The following is a 19182-nucleotide window of genomic DNA, read 5'->3' as shown; positions in this document are numbered from 1 at the left end:
AGGCATTGTGGGGAGCTCGGGCCCGCGAGTGAGGTGGTTGGAAGCGAGGTGGGGGCGGCCGTTTGTTTTCTCGTGGTCTCGAACTCGCGCGTTCTCATCTCCCCCCGCACCCCCCCTCCCGACAAGCGGCGGGGTGGAGGAACGGCGGCGGTGGCAGCAGCGGCTGTAGCATCGGACACCCTCCTGTCTACTCTCCGGCGAATCGGTTCCTCTTCCCCCTCCCTCTCACTGTTTGTTGTGTGTTTGATGTGTTAAAGCAGGAGCGAGAACGCGAGCAGCGCCATGAGCAACACTACCGTCGTCCCCAGTACTGCGGGCCCGGGCCCCAGCGGCGGGCCTGGTGGCGGCGGCGGCGGTGGCGGAGGCGGCGGCACCGAGGTAATCCAGGTGACTAATGTCTCCCCGAGCGCTAGCTCTGAGCAGATGCGGACCCTCTTCGGTTTCCTAGGCAAGATCGACGAACTGCGCCTCTTCCCGCCAGAGTGAGTATCGTCCACCATCACCGTTCTTACTAACTCCTCCCCATTCCGGGCCTAACCTACACCATTTCCTAAAGGCCCTTGTCGACGCTTCCCTGGACCAGGTTGCTTTTAGTTGAGGCTGGCTGTTGCATTTACTTATGAAAGAAACTATTTGTTAGGCTTAATGCGAAGAAGCAGGGCCAGTGTTTGCGTATTAAAGAGACACAGGCTTTTAAAATCTCGGGATTTGGTGGTTTTTTTCTTAAACTGTGACAGCATGGTCGTTTTTTGAGCACTTAGAGCAAGGCAAACTGCACATTCTGTATTTTGTAGATAGTTTGATCACTTTTTTTTAAAAAACAAATGTTTGAGTTCTTTGAAAAGTAACAATTCATTCTTATGTTAATTTGATAATTTGGTTTGTTGTCAGTTAATTTTAAGTATTGCTGTTAACTGATTCTGGCCCAGTGAATATAATTCAGAGTTAATACTCTTTGACAGATGATTAATTCAGTGAGCCTGAATACTTAATTTTTATAATGACAAAAATGGGTTATAGCTGAAACGTAAGGTTTTCTTTTGTTTAAAAAATAACGTACACATATATATTTTCACAGTTTTTTTAGAATGTTAAATTTTTGAATTTAGAGTGTATGGCTTTTTGTTTTTATTCTGTTGTCTCACTGAAAAAGTTTTAAATGAGTGGATTAATTGCAAAGAAAAAATAAAGCTTTGAAGTAATATGTGATAAATACTAGAACAAACATTTGAAATAATAAAACAGTGGTGTCCTCTTTGTGAAGAGTGAAAATTCAGGTGTTACTATAAGTAAACACTGATTACCCAGTATATACATTGAGAGTTTTATGATGTCACTCAAGTACTAGACGGGAAATTGGAATTCTCAAGGAATCCACTGTTGTGGCTGTAGTAAATCATTAATCTAAATACATTTTTATTCTAAAAAAAAATTAATAGAAGTTGATGGTAAAATGCAATATTAACTATTTCCCGTACTTCATCACTTTCTACTTAGAATGCTTTTAGATGATTCTTAATGTTTTCAAATGGGTGTGGTGTCTTTAATTTTTAGGGGAATATACATGCAGAGAAAGATTTCAGAGTTATTGATTTTCATGAAGTGTAGAATTCTGGAAACAAATATTTTTGTTATTTTGAATGGAAACTTGACTGCTTTTAGTAATAAAGGACAAATAGCTTTCATAATATGAACATACAAAAATAATTTTGCTCTTACTCCATTTTCTGACAACATGCCCTTTATTAAGTTCATGAAATTAGTAAACAGCAAAAAGGCAGAAAATGAGAGTGATGCATGTGATTATTATAATCATGTTATTCAAAGTACCTGACGTACTGGATTGATTTATGAAATAATTCTTTCCAGCCCAGTAAGTTAAGAATTTTGTTACAGTTGCTGACTTTAAAATGTTTTATTTTGAAGATGCTCTTTCTATGATGCATTTATAAAAAGATGACAGAGGTATAGGCTGTTCACTGGTTCCTCTTTTACTTAATGATCAGTATCTTAGAGTCATGATGGACCAGAGTCTGGCTTTTTTGCTTTGTTGTCAAAGGAGTAGTTCTATCATAACCAGAATAACTGACGTGCGTCAAATAACATGGTCTGGGGTGCTGTGCATTAAGAGGACTCTTTTCCCTGTATTAGGAAGAAGAGATAAAAATTGGCACGTCTTTGCTCTTTGACTTCATCATATATGTTCCCACATATAAGTAGTTTCTCATCTGAAACTGTACAAGGTTACAGTTTAGTAGACGCTAATATACCTTCTTGGCCTTCTAGATTTGAATAGGATGGATGTAGAGTCCTAGTTTTTGTTCATTTAATGTTGATTTTTTTTTTAAATGTAAGTTTCAATTGCTAATCCAACCTGCATAATTTGGAACTACTTTGGACAATTTCTTTAAGCTTACTGCCATTTTCAGGAGCAGCTTGCAAGGGATCATGTGCTATGAAGTCCTAACTAGTAGTACTCCAAAAAGGTTCATCATTCTAAAAATCTACTTTTTTACTCCTAGAATAAGATTGAATGGTTCAGAATATATAAAATTCTAACTACTGTAAACATGTTTGCCACTTGATTTTTTTTATGGGGTGTTTGTATTTTTTTCCCCCAAAGGCATTCATATTCACCTAGAACTCTTTTCACCTGGGTATATGCCTATGACATGCTTGCTTACTTTTGCTACTCAAATGTCACCTAATCAGAGAAACCTTCTCTGATCACCCTGTATGAAAATAAAACACACCTGCTCCCTTCCCTGTTCAATTTAACTACTTTGTTTTTCTCTAAGTTTAGCTTCTTTCTCTTTTGGAATATGTGGCTCCTTGGGTCAGCAACATCACCTATAGAGCATTTTTTAAAGTACATACATGACAACCTTAACCCACACCTACTGAAATGCTTTCAGTTATAAATGGCTATGGGAGGGTGGTGCAGTGGTGATCCTGGGATCTGGGCTTATGCCAAACATTTCGTTGTCAACCTCCTCAAGAAGGTTTCTCCCTTTGTTTCATTACTGAATCCCTCTCTTGGTTCTTTCAAGCCAGAAATTGGCTCATAATTTCACCCAGTGATCATACTGTTTCACAAGAAATTCTCTAACCCTCTCTTCGGTATGACAGCCCTTAGAGCTATTTGAAAGCATCTCTCGGTGTTCCCGTCATTTATTCCCTCTCTTTTAAAGGAAAATTACTAACTCTAATTCTAGTTCCTAAAATGCATTTTGGAAATTCAACATTGATTGTCTAGTATATGCTAGATGCTTTCCTTTTTTATTTTAAACCTGTTCTATGAACAAGTGAACTGAAATTCACATAGGTTGTTTTGTACTTCCAAATCACTCTACCAGTGTCAGAATTAGTATTTCAACCCCAGTGTTGTGATTCTCCTTTACTACTTGGTGAAGGATTTCCTTGGTTTATAAGGAACTTATGAGTGGAATCATTCTTTTACAGTAATGTCTTCTTTAAATGTTTGGTTTTAGTGTATTTCAGAATGGAGACTATAACTGGAGTGTTTATTGGGTAATGATCCCAGGGAAGCTTATGTCAAAGTTATGCATTAAATGAAGGTTCACATCAATTACTTAAATAACTTACTTAGGTAATTATTTCGGTGACCAAAAATAGATTATTTTTTAAAGTGACCAAATCGTTGAAAGTTAATTCAGTCACAAACTGACATTGAACTCCTTTGCTCATCCAACTGGAAAACAAAAATAAAATTATGATTTTCTTTCACATCAAAAAAAAAAAAAAACAAATTACTAAGGAAGAGTTTGCAGACATTCTAACAAAAACTATATTAGTAGAAAAAAACTAAAAGTATGATATGCATCACAAATTTGAGTGTTATTCTTACACAGGGCCATGCTAATCTTCTCTGTATCATTCCAGTTTTAATATATGTGCTGTGGAAGTGAGCATCAAAACTACTTTAATGATGATAAGTATAAGTAGCTATAGTTGGTAAGGTTATCTTTAAAATATTTTATTACATGCGACGTTTTACTGTATTTCTTTATAACTGAGTAAGAACACAGTGAAGAAGGCATATCAGGTGAACGGAGTCACATTTTCAGGTGAACATTGCCTTTGTTTATAATTATAAGCTCAAAATTCTCTATCAGAAGTGGTTAACACAGTATTAAGGTAGGAGTTGAAAAAGTGTTATCAGTGGTCGGAACCAGAAGTTTTCATACTTTAGTTCTCATACTTTAGTTGGCATAAATATCAAGTGTGGGTTTTAGGAATCAGAGTCCTCCTCTGAAGGGAGTCTCAAATTCATTGGGCTTGATGGAAAACAGAAATCTGACTTTTCCATGTGCATCCCAGAAGACTGGGAAACAACCCTTGGAGGACATTTTAATTAAAAAAAAAAAAAATTGGAAAAATACTGCCATTCTTTACCTAAAGACAAAAGCATCATATAAGGCTCACTCTTTCCTGTCTTCTCATCATCTGCCCTACCTCATCTGTATTAATTCTTAAAGGTAAAGAATAAAAAAGTTAAATTTTTAGAAGTGGTACTTGCAGAGAATTCTAAGGTATGAAAATTTCAGGCATCAGTCTGAAAGTGAAATTAACATGCTATCTTATTAGCATGTGTCTTCTATTAATAAATTGAGAACATAAAAGAATGTGACTGTGGGCCCAAATAGTAATGGTTTTAAATAAGTTTGAAATCAGGAGAAATGAATTATTTGCCCTTCTGAGTTGTCATACTATGACTCTCTTTTCCATGGTATATAATTATTTATGTTTTTACCTCCCCACCACTTACAGGTTTGATATAAGCAAGTAATAGCTGCAAGTAATAGCTATGATGTGAATGGATAGAAAAAATAGGAATCATTTTAATTGCCAAATTAAGTAAGCATGTAGGCAGTATTTCCTAATTTTATTTTAAAAGAACTATTTTCATTGTATTGATAGTCTTTAAGAACTTTATAGAGTCATTTTCTTCTTTAGTCAAATAACAATAGTGTCAAAGAAATGGTAGAGATCGCTTTTTTAGAAACTTAAATATCTAAGGGCGCCTGGGTGGCTCAGTCGTTGAGTGTCTGCCTTTGGCTCAGGTCATGATCCCAGTCATGATCCCAAGGCCCTGGGATCAAGCACTGCATTGGGCTTCCTGCTCAGCGGGAAGCCTGCTTCTTCCTCACCCACTCCCCCTGCTTGTGTTCCCTCTCTCGCAGTCTCTCTCTCTCTCTCTGTCTCTCTGTCAAATAAATAAAATCTTTTTTAAAAAAAGTTTAAATGTCTATTACTTCCCAAACCATTATGTTAGGTGTTAAAAATGAAGGGATAGCATCATTTAAAGAGCTTTTTTAATTTTGTGGTAAAAACGTGGATGTTTAAGAAAAGAGATACAAAGTGCTATAGCTAAACCGCTGAAATGGCATTCTTTCCGCTATTATGGGTGCAACATTGTTAAATTTTAGACCAGTAGTGGTTCACATTAAAAAAACACTGTATCCACATTAAAAAACACTGTATCCTTTCAAAAACATTTGGCAGTAAGGTTCCTTAACAAGATGCCTTAAATTCCATTTGAATAGACAGTATTGTCAACTTCGCTTTGAACCTAGATTATTTGGATCTGTGCTTGGTATATGGGCAGTGCCTTTCAGGAAACATTAAAAGTTCTAATGCGTTTGAGTTCTTGGGCTATATAGTAGCTTCATGTTAGTGCTCAAATTATGAGGAAAATTTTCTTTGCAACAACAAACTTATCTCTGAAATACCAGTGTAACCAAATCTGATGTAATTACATTTTTATATATACATGAAAATCTAATTCATTAGAAGAGTTAGCCGTAAGCCCTGTTCTAAAGCCAGCCAAATTTATTATAGGATTTACCTTTTCATTATTGAATCTTGAGATGCAACTGGCTTGTTATAATAAAGCACTTATTTATCCTGGTTGCATATTAAAATGGTCACAGAATTAAAGAGGAGGCGTTCAGTACATTAAAGATCTTGGTTTAATTGATGTGGAGTAGAGAGCCTGGGTGTCGTGTCGTCTCGTCATCCCGTGCCCCCCCCCCCCCCCCCCCCCCCCCCGCCCCGTGATATGTATATCCAGGGATGATGTGATTACTACTACTTTAAGACACTGGTTTTCAAACAACTTTTGGTTTGGAGTTAAGGGAACAACCCGGACTTTTCTCTTTCACAGAGTTTTGTGGCAGAAATTTGAACCACTCTGTATTTAAAAAAACAAAAATCCTGCTCACTGCCTAATCTATCTTACCCTGCCATAGGTTGCATTTTAGTGCTTTTTTACCTAAGAAAGCAATTTGCTGAGGGAATTTTTGTGTAAAAATACTAGGGGGTACTATGTATCTCCATGTGTGTAAACATTTGTTTTTCTGAAGGTGCTCAGAGTAAAATAGCCTTATTTATTTATAATGCCTAGGAGTTACGCTGTAGGTAGAAAAGGACAGCAGTTAGTAAGCAGGTCAAGAAAATGCACTGATTGTCAAATAGATGTGCTTCCCGCAATATTCGTTTATCCCTGAAGTAGAAATTCTTTGTTTCTTACTCTGAAAAGTTACCAATAGTGGAAAGTTTTCTAAACCAAAACTAATTATTTTTACTTATAACTAAAAATAGCTGGTATTGGTATTTTGGAAGAAATGTTGACACGTTTGTGGTCAGCTCAAACTCTGAGATTACGGTTTCAAACTGTTCTTAACTTGATACACTGTAAGTTTATAAATAGTGATTGTTTTTGTCTCCATGCAATTTGTGAGTTCAGTGGGCAGTACCTTATTTGAAATGTCATTTTCTTTTTAAGTGGTGAACTAAAGTAACACATATGGTATGTATTTTTATCTGCCTATTTTACTTTTGGAATGCAAGTGTTGGTTTGTGAGTCATATGTTTGTGTTATAGCTGATATTCTTTTTCTCTTTTTTTATGTTGTTTGCTTACTTTTTAGTGATTCACCTTTGCCAGTCTCATCCCGTGTCTGCTTTGTTAAGTTCCATGACCCGGACTCAGCAGTTGTGGCACAGCATCTGACAAACACTGTATTCGTTGACAGAGCTTTGATAGTCGTACCATATGCAGAAGGTTTGTGCTTTGTTTAACTACCTATGAGGGCATCCTATGATGACCATCTACCTCAGTATAGTTTTAGAGTGAGCGTTAGTAGCATGTTAGAAATTTAAGCTATTAACATTTTGAAACCCTTGTTATACTGCAGTCCATATTTTTACTTGCAGATTTTTTTAATTCTAAAAATTAGAAATCAGACCTGTTTTTATAAGATATTTAATTTTTTGCCTTCTTTTAAAACATTTTAAGTTCGTTAAAACCATATCCCTAATTGTAATTTCTTAAGATATACCTACTTAGTTAATTTAATGTTGAGTTTTATGAAAAAGCCCTGAAGGTGAATGGTTCACTCCATGCACATTTATGTAGAAGCCTTCAAATAAATGCATGATGTTATTTCTGTTTTGAATAAATGACTAGGTTAGTTTTATTTATGTCGTGCTTCCTCTCACAGATAACTTTAAAAAAATATCCCACCTTGAATTCCAGTATACCAAGGGTTGCAATGATTTTGGTTTTTATGAAAGTTGAAGATTTTCTGTAGCTTAGGTGCCAGATGGGCACTGGGTGATTTGTTTTTATGCCAGATTTTCTTGTTCATTCTTGCTATATTTTCTAGATATCTCTAAATAATAAATTCTTCTCTCTGTTATTTGTGTGTGTGATTTTTGTAGTGGAGAAGGCAAATGCAAAACTCTTCCAGATGACTGAAAAACAGTGGGTCCTCTGCAGCTACAGGGGATTCTAGACATTAACTAAAGGCCAGCAAGCACTCAAGTCCCCCAAGTGTTTTCCTGGTGTAACCATCCATTTGTTAACTACATTTTCTCTCTTTTTACATTTTAGGCTGTTAAAGTAATTTGACAGAAAAATAATGAGCAGGGTTTTGGATCTAAAAAAGCCACTGTGACAAGACAGCACTATATTAATTCCATTTTGTAAAATTTTCTGAAACATATTTTATAATTAGTTTGTTCCCAATGTACTGCTACCTTATTTGCTTTTCGGTAACTATAAATTTTGATCAAAGAAATCACTGGAATATAAAATTACTGGATTTTAAGCTAATAATTTAAAATATATGCTGACCAGAATTTAAATGCTTTCCCCTTAATGAACTGGTCAGTGGAAGCAGAATTTTGATATTGTTAACTTTAGATGCTATCTCAGATCTTTGAATACCAGTGTGAACATTTACACCATGCCTTGTAAAAGTTGTGAAATGTCTAGTCCTTAAAACTTAGAAAAATGCCTTTGTGGTTTTCTAAAGAAATTAAATTGCATTCATAGATGGATTAAGGCATGCTATATAATAATAGTACATCTGTCTCCGTGATATTAAAGTGTGTGAGCCCTATTTTAAGGTTTTAAAATATATATGCTGATAAACGTTTGAGTTAGTGTGTTTTGATTAAGCAATTTCTTTTATATCAGTGTGCCTGTTGTAGGGTAAGACTTACCACCAAGAGAAAATTTACAGAATTCAGATTTAGGATAAGTAAAATACAGTTTTTGAAACAGAGTTCAAATCATGTGAGTAATGTGCAGAACTTTAGTTAGGCTTTAAATTTAAAGAATTCTTATTGGCTAAGTATCATAGTTCCCAAGTCCTGAACATAATACAGTATATCATATAACTGGCTTTCATAAGTATTTTCAGACTATAGTATCCTTTCTAGATCTGTTTTGTAAATGAAATGTTTAGGAATGTATATAGAATTACAGAAATATTTAGTTCCAGAATCTGTTTTTGGTTTATTTGATTATTGGTATGGTATGCTGTATTAATGTTACCACCGCTAAATAACTGATGTACTCAGTCCCTTTGTCACCATTCACCCTAGTTTTAGCTCTTACACTTTGGTGTTGGCTCTTGGTCAGTGTTTTAGAACAATAGACACAAAGTCTACGGTAAGGAATAGTCTTAATTGGTAAAACCGAGATAGCTGGATTTGGAAGGAACTCTTAATAGTAATGGATTTGGGGGTTATTTAGGTTCCTTGGTTAATGTTTGTTTCTTTTGTCTGTTTCTTTTTCTTTCATTTCTACACATTCATGCAGTATTTCATGGTTCTATCAAAGCAGCAGTAAAAAAAATACTCTTGACGCATGAAAATTAACTGGTGAGGGGCCTCATTGCTATTTTTAAATTGTAGTTTTATTTTTAAATAGTCTTTTTTAAATCAGAGGATCAGATGCATGACTTTTTTTTTTTAATGGATGCAGATCTTCTATCAGGTGTCTCACAATAAATTCAAGAGGATTTTAGTTTGCCAGAAATGTTGCAAATGCACTAATTTGAGTAAGATGTTGATACTTAATATTATCCTCTTGAGACATAATTTTGCATGCAAAATTATCCCATAATCTTTGTAGGTTTGTTAATATTGATGCATTAATGCCCTATATCTAAATGATCTTCTCCCCCACCCCTCCATAACTCTTGGTATCTAAATTGATGACAGCTCTGACACAAGCAAGATAACAGTGCTGTGTAGTATACATTTGTTTATATTATCGGCACTTCTCAGTATAGGTGGAAGGAACCATTACCTTTATTTAACAGTGGTTTTTCTTTTTTGTTGTTGTGTTTTACAGTTCTTTTCCCTGGTTCAGCCTGAACTATATACCAGGCCCTGCTGAAAATACCACCCAACAGTTTTCTTCTGCAGCTTATCCAGTTTCTCTTAAGTGCCCTGTACATATTGTATGTTTTATGATGAGATGCAGTTTCTTAATATGTATTACAGAAATACTACTGGTATTTGCAAATATGTAGTTTAATTGTATTATTGAACTCTCATTTTGGGGGCTTGGGCACATTAACAGATTAATCCATCTGTATAGGGCTTTTGCTGTTGGATAGAATTTAAATTGTCTACATAAATATTTGTTTTAGGGCCCTTAGATTTTATCTGAATACACAGATTAGGCTTTAAAAACAGACATACATGTTGTTTTTGGCTTTAGGAGTTTGGCTAAGTTAGCTTTTGAACTGACACTATGTAGCAGCATTTTTGGTATGGTTAGCCATGGCACATGTTGGAATATAAAGCATTTTACTATACAGGTAAGGAATGTGCCATGTTGTTTTACCTATTCTCTCTCTCTCTTACTCACTCACTTTCACACACACATCCTGTGTGTATTCAGAGACCTTCAGAAACATTCATATTCATTTTCATGAGTCAGCAAAAGCCCTACGCTTGATTCCAACAGAATATTTCCTTTACATACTTTTCTTCTCTTAATTTTTACAAAATTTGTATGGTAGGTGTAAAAGAAAATCATAGTAACTGTACCATATTATTAACCCCTAAATCAAACTTTTTTTGTCTTGTGTATCTTGATTTTTCTGTGTGCTTTATAGTGAAGCAGCCGACACGAGTCGTTGTTCATAAAACAGCTTTTGAAAGTTGAGAGCACACCCCTGGAGAACCGACTGTGCTTGCTTACGTTTGGTTCATGACTTAAAAATCGAGTACAGGTGATGAAATCTTGGCAGTGTTAACAAAAAAGTAGTGTGTATTGTGCTATTTTTTTTTACTCTAGAAACTTAACCATTTGTAGAGAAAAAGGAAACAAATTTTCACACATTGAAGTTTCATTCTGACATAAAATTAATGATAAATAATCATAGAAGTCAAGCTTTATATTTTAGCGAACATAAGTACTTTCAACAAACTCAGGTGGTGTATCAGGGAGACTTTTTCTGGGTGTTTTTGTGTGTTTTCTGTCTTGCAAAAAAGTGTGTTCTAATGCAAGGATGTTTCTCTGCAGGAGTTATTCCTGATGAGACTAAGGCTTTGTCTCTGTTGGCACCAGCTAATGCAGTGGCAGGTCTTCTGCCTGGTGGTGGACTCCTGCCTACCCCTAACCCACTTACCCAGGTACTGCTCGTTCCATTTGAAATCTTAAAGGATAGAAAGGAACATAGAATTGTGGATAAACCTAAACATACTCGAGCTTTTTAAGTGCTATAATGAGTAGAGTTCACAGAGTGATACCACGCCTCTTGGGAGTTTGCATTTGAAGAACAGTCTGAAAATCATAAATCTGTTGTATTTCGTTTTCTACTAGCTCTCAAAATAAGGAACCAGTGGATGGCGGGTGAGGGGGTAGGGCTGGAATCTCATGAGGCATAAGACTTCTGTTGAACATGCTGTTAAAAATAGTATGTTCATTTGGACCCAGAAAGAAAATAAAGGTGTAATTGAGACTTACTGTTTTTTTTCTTTCTCAATGCCCTTTGATCTTTTGCTCTTGGGGTTTGAATTAAGTACATGGTTTGAAATAAAGATGAATTCTTAATGGAGATTTTTAACAAGGGGAAGATGAAATAAAGTTGGAGAAGATTTTTGCTAGGTAATGTTTCTAACCTGATAGGATGCTGTAAAAAGCATGTTGTTTTAGAACTAAAAAGCTCTTTAAATTTCATGTGTTCTTACTCAGAGAGATTGTAACTGGTCAGTGAGTGGTTTCACGGATAATATCGAACAGCAAGCCTCAACTAGAATTTTATAACAGCATTTTTTTCTATTATATCATTTTGCCTGTCTGAATAATTTTAACTATTAAGTCAGAAAAAGGATGAAGTCAAGAATTCCCATCTTTTTTGAGTATGACTTTGTCACTTAAATCCTCATTTTTTACTTATGAGGATCTGGGTAATTTGTAGATTGATTCCTTCAGTGTATAAAATTGTATAATAACTAAGGTAGACACTTTATAGTGACACTATTTTAATTGTACTCCATAAACTATAGTTAAAGTACAGAAAGTTTGTTATCTTTTACTCACTAAATATTATTAGAAGCTAGAAGAACTCTTAGCACAGTTCTTACAGAGAAAGTCAGACTGCCTCCAATAGGACTTTGCATGGTTTGTATCTACTATTGATTAGAATTATGTCAGGCAGGAGACAAAAAAAACCCACACACAGTAACTTAAGGGAAAGTTTAATATAAAGAATTACTAACTAGTAATAGGAGATTACTTAGTGGAACGCCAATGAATATACAGTAATCACAGATATAGGAAGCAACTAGTACTTCTAGATCTGAGGAAGAAAGAACACAGGAAACATTAGATGAGGGGGTTCCTCTTCCCCCTGAAGGCTGTTTCAGATCTCCTTCAAAAGGCTGGATAGTACAGAAGTTCTCTGGGGTGCCCACAGAACTTGTAAGAAGCTGCCCAAAAGGATGGTACTGAAACTCATTAAAGAGGTGAAAGCCAGGGGCGCCTGGGTGGCTCAGTCGATTAAGAGGCCGTCTTTGGCTCAGGTAATGATCCCAGGGTCCTGGGATCAAGTTCCGCATCAGGCTCCCTGCTCGGCGAGAAACCTGCTTCTCCCTCTCCCTCTGCCTGCCGTTCCCCCTGCTTATGCTGACGCGCGAGCTCACTCTCTCTCTCTTTCAAATAAATAAAGAGGTGAAATGCACTGCATCCCACTGCAATAACCATCAGAAAGTGAACAAAGAAACGACGAAGAGAAACCCCTTCCAGTGTCCTTCTGGCTCCCCCTACAGATAAAGCTTGACATCACACCAGCTGTTGAGGGAGAAATGCTTATAAGGGTGCTGCATTCATTATCACAAAAGGGGCAAAGAACAGTGGTTTTGGAGCTGAGAAGGAACAAATACAAATTGTTGGCACATGAATATATAAAAGTTTTTTATGTTTTTCTAATTTCTGGTTTTAGGGATAAATGTGCTGTAATGAGTGAGAAATGAGGCCATTGTATATTGCAGGGGTAGTAGGCAAACTACAGCCCTTGGTCCAGATCCCCGTTTTTGTTAATTTTGATTTGACAACCATGCCCACTTGTTCATTTAGTATTATCTTTGTTTTCAAGCTACAGTAGCATACATAGCTGAGTAGTTGCAACAGAGCCCACATAGCTCAGACTTAAATTAGTTATTTTAGGTCTTTTAAACAGGAAAAAATAATTTCAGGAATAGAAATTAAATTTTAAGTAAATAAAATTTGAAATTTCACAGATTGGCGCTGTTCCATTGGCTGCTTTGGGAGCTCCTACTCTTGATCCTGCCCTTGCTGCACTTGGGCTTCCTGGAGCAAACTTGAACTCTCAGGTATAACTGAATACCCTTCAACTTTGAGCTCATTTTTATGATTAAAGAATTCGTTCTATTAACTGTTAAGTTTGCATTTCCAGAATGGGAGATAACTGATTGCTACAGTATAGTAATAATTTTTTTATGTAAACTTGTTAATGAGAAGTTTAAAAGGCCACTGCATTATTAGCCCCTTGACCATTAAAGAATTTCTCGTTTTATGTAGTTCAGAGTAGTTTCACAGAAAGCCAATATATCAGTATGTTTGGAGTCAGAAAAAATAATCATGAAAGGATGGGAGTGTAGGTTCATAATTTGTTTTCTTGTTACTCGGAAATTTTTGTTTTCTCTCATTGTTATTTGGCTAAACTTTTTTCTGAAGTCCTTACTTTGTGGAAATTTTATTATACTGCCTGAACACTTGGAGTTATGTTTTACACATTTCTTTGAAATGTTACCTCCTCAGAAAGTCTCAAAACAAGCAAGAGGTTGCTGTTCTATAAAACCTAGACTTTTCAGCTAATAATATATTTAACTTGCTAAAGCAGCTCAACTTAACATGATGTATTTCACTGGCACTATGTTTCTATTGGTCATCAGTGTGCCTAAAATAATGTTACGTTTTGTACGTTGGCCTGATTGTCCTAAGGCATTTCAACATACTGAGAAAATAAAATAGTCATTTATTTTATGTATTCTCACTGTTGTTAAATTTTTGTTTTTGCAGTCTCTTGCTGCAGATCAGTTGCTGAAGCTTATGAGTACTGTTGATCCCAAGTAAGGATTTTTTTCTGTGTTTCCATTGGGTGATGTGGATATAGTATGTGAATGGAGAAGTTACGCTTTGGTAGTTAAAAAAAGAAAGTTATTTCAAGTTATACAATACATAATTCTGTTTTCTAGAAACGAGAAAAATTCAGAGGTAAGCCCATCTTTAAAGGGTTTTGTTTCAGTATAAGTTGAGTCTTTCAGAACAGTTGTGAATATGTTCTGCCAGGATGACAGGAAAAGAGCTAAATGTTCTTTAGTTGATTCATTTGAAAAATGTATGTATACTGAGTACTACTATACGCTTGTGCCTTCATAGCATTTATATTCTAGTCAGAAATGGAGACGTTATTTAAATATAGTAAAGTGTGTGCATACAATAAGAGGAAATACACTGGGGCTATGAGAACTTACTACAAGGAGAACTTAAGATCAGAGATGCTGAGCCTGGGGCATGAATAGGAGTCAGGGACACAGAAGGGAAGGAAACACTATCCCAGAGCAAAAGACTAGTACATGTCACATAATACCAACATCTTTTTTTAGGTGCTTTGAAATGTTCTCTTTGTGCTGTAACGTTCTCTAGTTGATATATAACAAAGTCATGAGATATTTTACTTCATAATTTCCTGGTATTATATTAAATTTGAACTTAACGCTTTTTCTGCTTGGTGATATTCACTATAAATAAGTGGGAGAGTGTGGGGGGAGGGACAACAGAATTATTTGACTGTAGTAATTAGTGCCTTTTTTCTTAAAAATTATCTGATAAGATCTTAGCATGTAGCAACCACCCAGCAATATAACACCAGTACAGTTGAAATTCCTTCTGAACCCATTCTTGTTTACATTGCCCTTTCTCCATAAATAATTAACTAATATTCGTTGTCTATAATTTTTTTTCACATGTTGTAAACCTTTTAGAAGGTCCATCTTTCCAGTCAGCAATTTCATGAGTAACTTTGGTGTGCCATTGGCCTCTGCCTCATTTTCTGTCCATCTTCAACCTTACAAGTAATACTCTTTAATTCTGCTGTAGAAAGCTTTTAAATCATATGAAGGAAAAGTTTTGTTAATCAAAAATCTTCAGCATCTGCATATTCCCAGGTACTAGCATTTCTCAACTTGTGTTTATGGAAAGTTAATGGATGTTTAGCAAAATAATAGGTATTTTTCTTTTTCCAGGTGTCTCTCAATCTTTTAAAATGCAGATTATAAATATTGAAAAGGATACTATACTACACATGGTTTTACCAAAATTAACATGAAATCTCCCCTTTTTTCAAGTAGTATCTTACTAAAATGATATATAAAACATTAACACATTTATTTGTAATACTGTTGTGCATTTTTAAATACTTCAGCTCTCAATTTTTGGTTTTGTTTCAGGTTGAATCATGTAGCTGCTGGTCTTGTTTCACCAAGTCTGAAATCAGATACCTCTAGTAAAGAAATAGAGGAAGCCATGAAGAGAGTACGAGAAGCACAGTCCCTAATTTCTGCTGCTATAGAACCAGGTAAAATATGTTAGGCAGTTGTGTTGAACTTTAAATTACAGGATTATTGATGAAAATGATTATTGCATAAGTTTGGGAATATGTTGAGTAATACTGTAATCATTTTTTAATTTTCCAAAATCTGATAAAAGAGCATGTAGTAGAGTGATCCTGGGTCAGGGCAGGGAACGTGTCACCTGGACATAATTTGAAATCTGGAGATACTTAATTTTCGTGCTGGTACCAACTGCATCTCTAGCGGGTAGAGGATCAGGATGTAGCTAAACATCCTACAAGGCACTCTACCCCATCCCTCAAAGAATGATGCATTCCTTAATAGTAGTGCCTGGATTTATGTTTGCCTATATTGGGATAGCCTAATTGATTTCAGCTTTTATTTGACCTAGAGAACCTACTGAAGATGCTTCTCTTACGACATTTGTTTAAAGAAAAGTAAATACCTAAAAATAGTGCCTTGTTCTTTGCAGACTGTCTTTTTGAGATGAAATGAATGGTTATCCTATTGTCTGCCTATATAGATTGGTTGTTTGGTCCTGGATTATTTTTTCCCCGATTAAATAATGTTTTACTAATTTTTCATTCCTATTTTTAAAAAATGGGAAGGTTTTAGGTATGTATAGTATTAGGGAGATAATTATACATGTAACATTGGAAAAATTAATTCTAAGTGCTTTGTGTCTGTTATTTAATCAAGAGAATTAATTAGTCCAAGGCCAACAAAGCAAGCAGTAGGAGCTTTAGATACACCGCTTGGATGTATGTGACCCCAAAGCTAGAACACCATGCTGTAACTTTTTGTTTTCATTGAAAACTAATAACTGGAAATACTAAAAGTGTTTTATTTATGAATTCCCCTCCCCGCCAAGATTTTTGTTAATTTATTATTAATATTGACATTTGCAATAAATTGACTCCTGATAATGAAATGGTCTAAATGTGAAAGAACTCAGTGTCTCTTTGATTATAGTCATGTGTGAAGAATGCAATCTTTATTTCTCTTAAGTCCCAAGTTAAAGGAATTGCTTTTGTATTATTTAAAAACTAAGAAATGGGAGTCAAATCATCTAGATCTGTCTCCTAACTTACACAGTTGAAAATTGGAGAGGAAGAGGGATGTTCAGACAGATTAAGAAAGAGAGCTAGCTTACTAAAACCCAGTTCTGTCACAGAGTATAGTGAGAACAGTGAATTGCATCATGACTTTGTGGAATTGAAGACCAAATATGGAGCCTGTTTATCAACCACTTTAACATAAACATACAGGAATTTATTTAGCAGAGGAGCATAGACTTAAGTGGTAAAGAAGAAACATTTTAATGGACCAAGAATTTAAAATGTCTGTATTTCTGTTTATTATAAATCTATTAAATGTATTTATCTTACAGTTAAGTGCTGGTTGGGGAAATGTTATTAATACATAACACATGAAAATAAAGTTTTAAACTGGGTAAATTATAGCTATATTTGGGAAAGTAGAACCTAGGAATGGAAAAAGGGACTCCTCATTTAGAAACCTATAAAGAATGAGAAGGATAATCCTTTTCATAGCTTGTTTATGGACAGTACATCACAGCCTTCCAAGTCTGGTACAAATGAAAGAGTCAAAGGAACCTTCGGTTAGTTGAAAATCAGTTGTCTAATTCGGATCTACCGAAAGTCTAGAAAAAATCATAAACCATTTAAGGATGTTACATAAAATCTGAAAATTAAGATAATATTTCTTAGAATAACTCCTGAATGGGCATAATCTATTTGATGATTTCTAAGTCCATATTCTTTTTTTTTTTAAATCCAGATAAGAAAGAAGAAAAACGAAGGCACTCAAGGTCAAGATCACGTTCTAGGAGGAGGAGGACTCCCTCATCTTCTAGGCACAGGTTAGATTGATTGTTGTTAGTAGTTAATTGTACCTTAGACAAAGATAATTTCTGTATCTCACATCCTTCTTGTCATCTGTTAACCTACTTAGCTTTTGACTAAAGTGTGTCTTAGTAACTGTTGCCATTAGCAGAGTGTGTGAGTTCACTTGTGTATACATGGAGAAAATGGGCTAAATAGACGATCGGTACTTTAAAACTCCAAAATCCGGGGGTGGGAGGAAGGCACTGGGACTGGAGCACTAAATTGCGTTAGAACTATGGAAGAACACTAGACTGGAAAATTGCGACTTGAATTCTAGTTCTGACTTTTCACAAGACCTTTGAGACTTTTAAGTTGAAAGGTCATCATGCAGCCTGCAGCCTACCCATCTAATGCATGAATATTTGGAATGACAACTTGCTTTTCTTTTGGTAATATCACACACATCTCATCTGAAAACCCTTTTAAGTATTAGGAATCTGTTATGTTCACAGTGGTGGTTTCAAGTGTTCTAAAATTTAATTTTCTCTTGAAAACTCAGATCTTATCATTGGCAACAAGTTTGTTTTTCTTGAGATGATAGGCTTCATGCATTTTTTCAAGAAAATGTCTGCCAGTACCATAGTCTGAACAACCATAGTTTGTCATACTTGTTTTTTCGAATAAAGATGTTTCAATTAGCAATAATCGCGCCTCGGATAAACCTCATTGGCTACGATACTGCCACTGCACAAAGCTAAAGATGTTTCATGGGAAAGCAGTTAGTTAAGCTCACAACTCAATCACACGATTGTGTTCTTTAATAACAAGTCATTGAACTTTATATGAGAAGTGATTTATGATTCATTGCACAGAACATTGCTCAAGGGACTAGACTTAATATTTACTACTCAGTAATACTACGTTAATAGCATTCAAAGAACCAGATTTAATAAAATTAATAGTCTTTATTGCTTCATCAAAGACCTCTTTAGTGAAAATGGCGTTTTTTTGTTTTTTTTTTCTTTTACTGCAAGTGCATACTGCAAATGCCAGTGAAGAATACAGGTGACTACTAGGGCAATTTAGTTCCTGCTGCTTTGATTTGTGCTAGGAAGATGCTAACCCGTTCACACTACTATTGCTTTTGTACTATTAGTTCAAATGTCAACACGGTGAAAAGGGCAAATAATATCTTGGTTTTTTGAAAATAATTTTGACCTATGGACCTCATGACATTGTCAAGTCATTTCATACTCATCTCATTAGTCAGGTCATTGCATTGGTCCACTTGGCTGCTATAATAGAATACCATAGGATCTGTGGCTTACAAACAACAGAAATTAATTTCTCACAGGTCTGGAGGCTGGGAAATCCAAGGTCGAGGTCTTGGCAAATTAGGTGTTTAGTGAGGACCCTTGTTTGTAAGTCTTTTCACTATATCCTCACATGGAATGGGTGAGGGGTTTAGATCTCTTTCATAACTTCATTAATCACAATGAAAGCTGCACTCACATGACCTAATTACCTCCAAAGGTGCCAGCTCAGTATCATTACATTGGAAATTGGGTTTCACATAAGATTTTGGAAGGGACACAAAATTCAATCTATAGCAGAATGTTACAGGGTTGTCTTTTTTTTTTTTCTTTCTTTCTTCCCCCTACCTCCCATCTTCCCCCAGCCTGTCTCATTCCTAAAGATGTCCTTCAAAAAACCAAGTGTGGGTCATGTCACAGCCTTTTAAACTTTAAGGAGCACCCTTATTGGCCTTAACTATATGGTAAATAAATCCTTAGAATGGTATTCAGGTTTCTTCACTATTCAACCTGGTTTATCCTTCCACGCTTGTCATTTGCCACTCAGAAACAGTTAACTACAGTACTGTTTGCCTGAATGTACATTTTCTGTACGCA

At 35.5% G+C, this 19182-nt stretch overlaps 1 protein-coding gene and 2 non-coding genes across 11 annotated transcripts in view; 1 reads left to right on the top strand and 2 right to left on the bottom strand.

Moving 5' to 3' along the window:
* SRSF11 (serine and arginine rich splicing factor 11) overlaps nucleotides 1-19182 on the top strand; it is a 43504-nt gene that overhangs the window by 12772 nt on the left and 11550 nt on the right. For 7 of the 9 annotated variants that reach the window (XM_088022391.1, XM_028102422.2, XM_028102424.2 and 4 more), the window contains 7 exons: nucleotides 261-482; nucleotides 6953-7086; nucleotides 10852-10961; nucleotides 13071-13163; nucleotides 13873-13922; nucleotides 15303-15430; nucleotides 17226-17307. In XM_088022391.1, coding sequence (XP_087878517.1) covers nucleotides 283-482; nucleotides 6953-7086; nucleotides 10852-10961; nucleotides 13071-13163; nucleotides 13873-13922; nucleotides 15303-15430; nucleotides 17226-17307 — 797 coding nt within the window. In that variant the 5' untranslated portion in view covers nucleotides 261-282. Of the gene's footprint in view, nucleotides 1-27; nucleotides 49-257; nucleotides 483-6952; nucleotides 7087-10851; nucleotides 10962-13070; nucleotides 13164-13872; nucleotides 13923-15302; nucleotides 15431-17225; nucleotides 17308-19182 lie in introns of those variants that run through there. The other 2 variants (XM_088022393.1, XM_088022392.1) reach the window with 2 other exon arrangements.
* LOC114208529 (U6 spliceosomal RNA) lies at nucleotides 3828-3933 on the bottom strand. The gene has a single exon (XR_003609040.1). It is a non-coding gene; the product is annotated as a U6 spliceosomal RNA (small nuclear RNA).
* On the bottom strand, nucleotides 17889-18028 carry LOC114208516 (U4 spliceosomal RNA). Its single transcript, XR_003609031.1, has one exon. It is a non-coding gene; the product is annotated as a U4 spliceosomal RNA (small nuclear RNA).

Source organism: Eumetopias jubatus, unplaced genomic scaffold (assembly GCF_037043125.1).
Source record: "Eumetopias jubatus isolate StellerSeaLion01/CBP00866 unplaced genomic scaffold, mEumJub1_p1.0 scaffold_4, whole genome shotgun sequence".
In the NCBI taxonomy this organism is placed as follows: Eukaryota; Metazoa; Chordata; class Mammalia; order Carnivora; family Otariidae; genus Eumetopias; species Eumetopias jubatus.
Note: the sequence above shows the minus strand (reverse complement) of the source record. Positions and strands in the feature narration are given on the sequence as shown.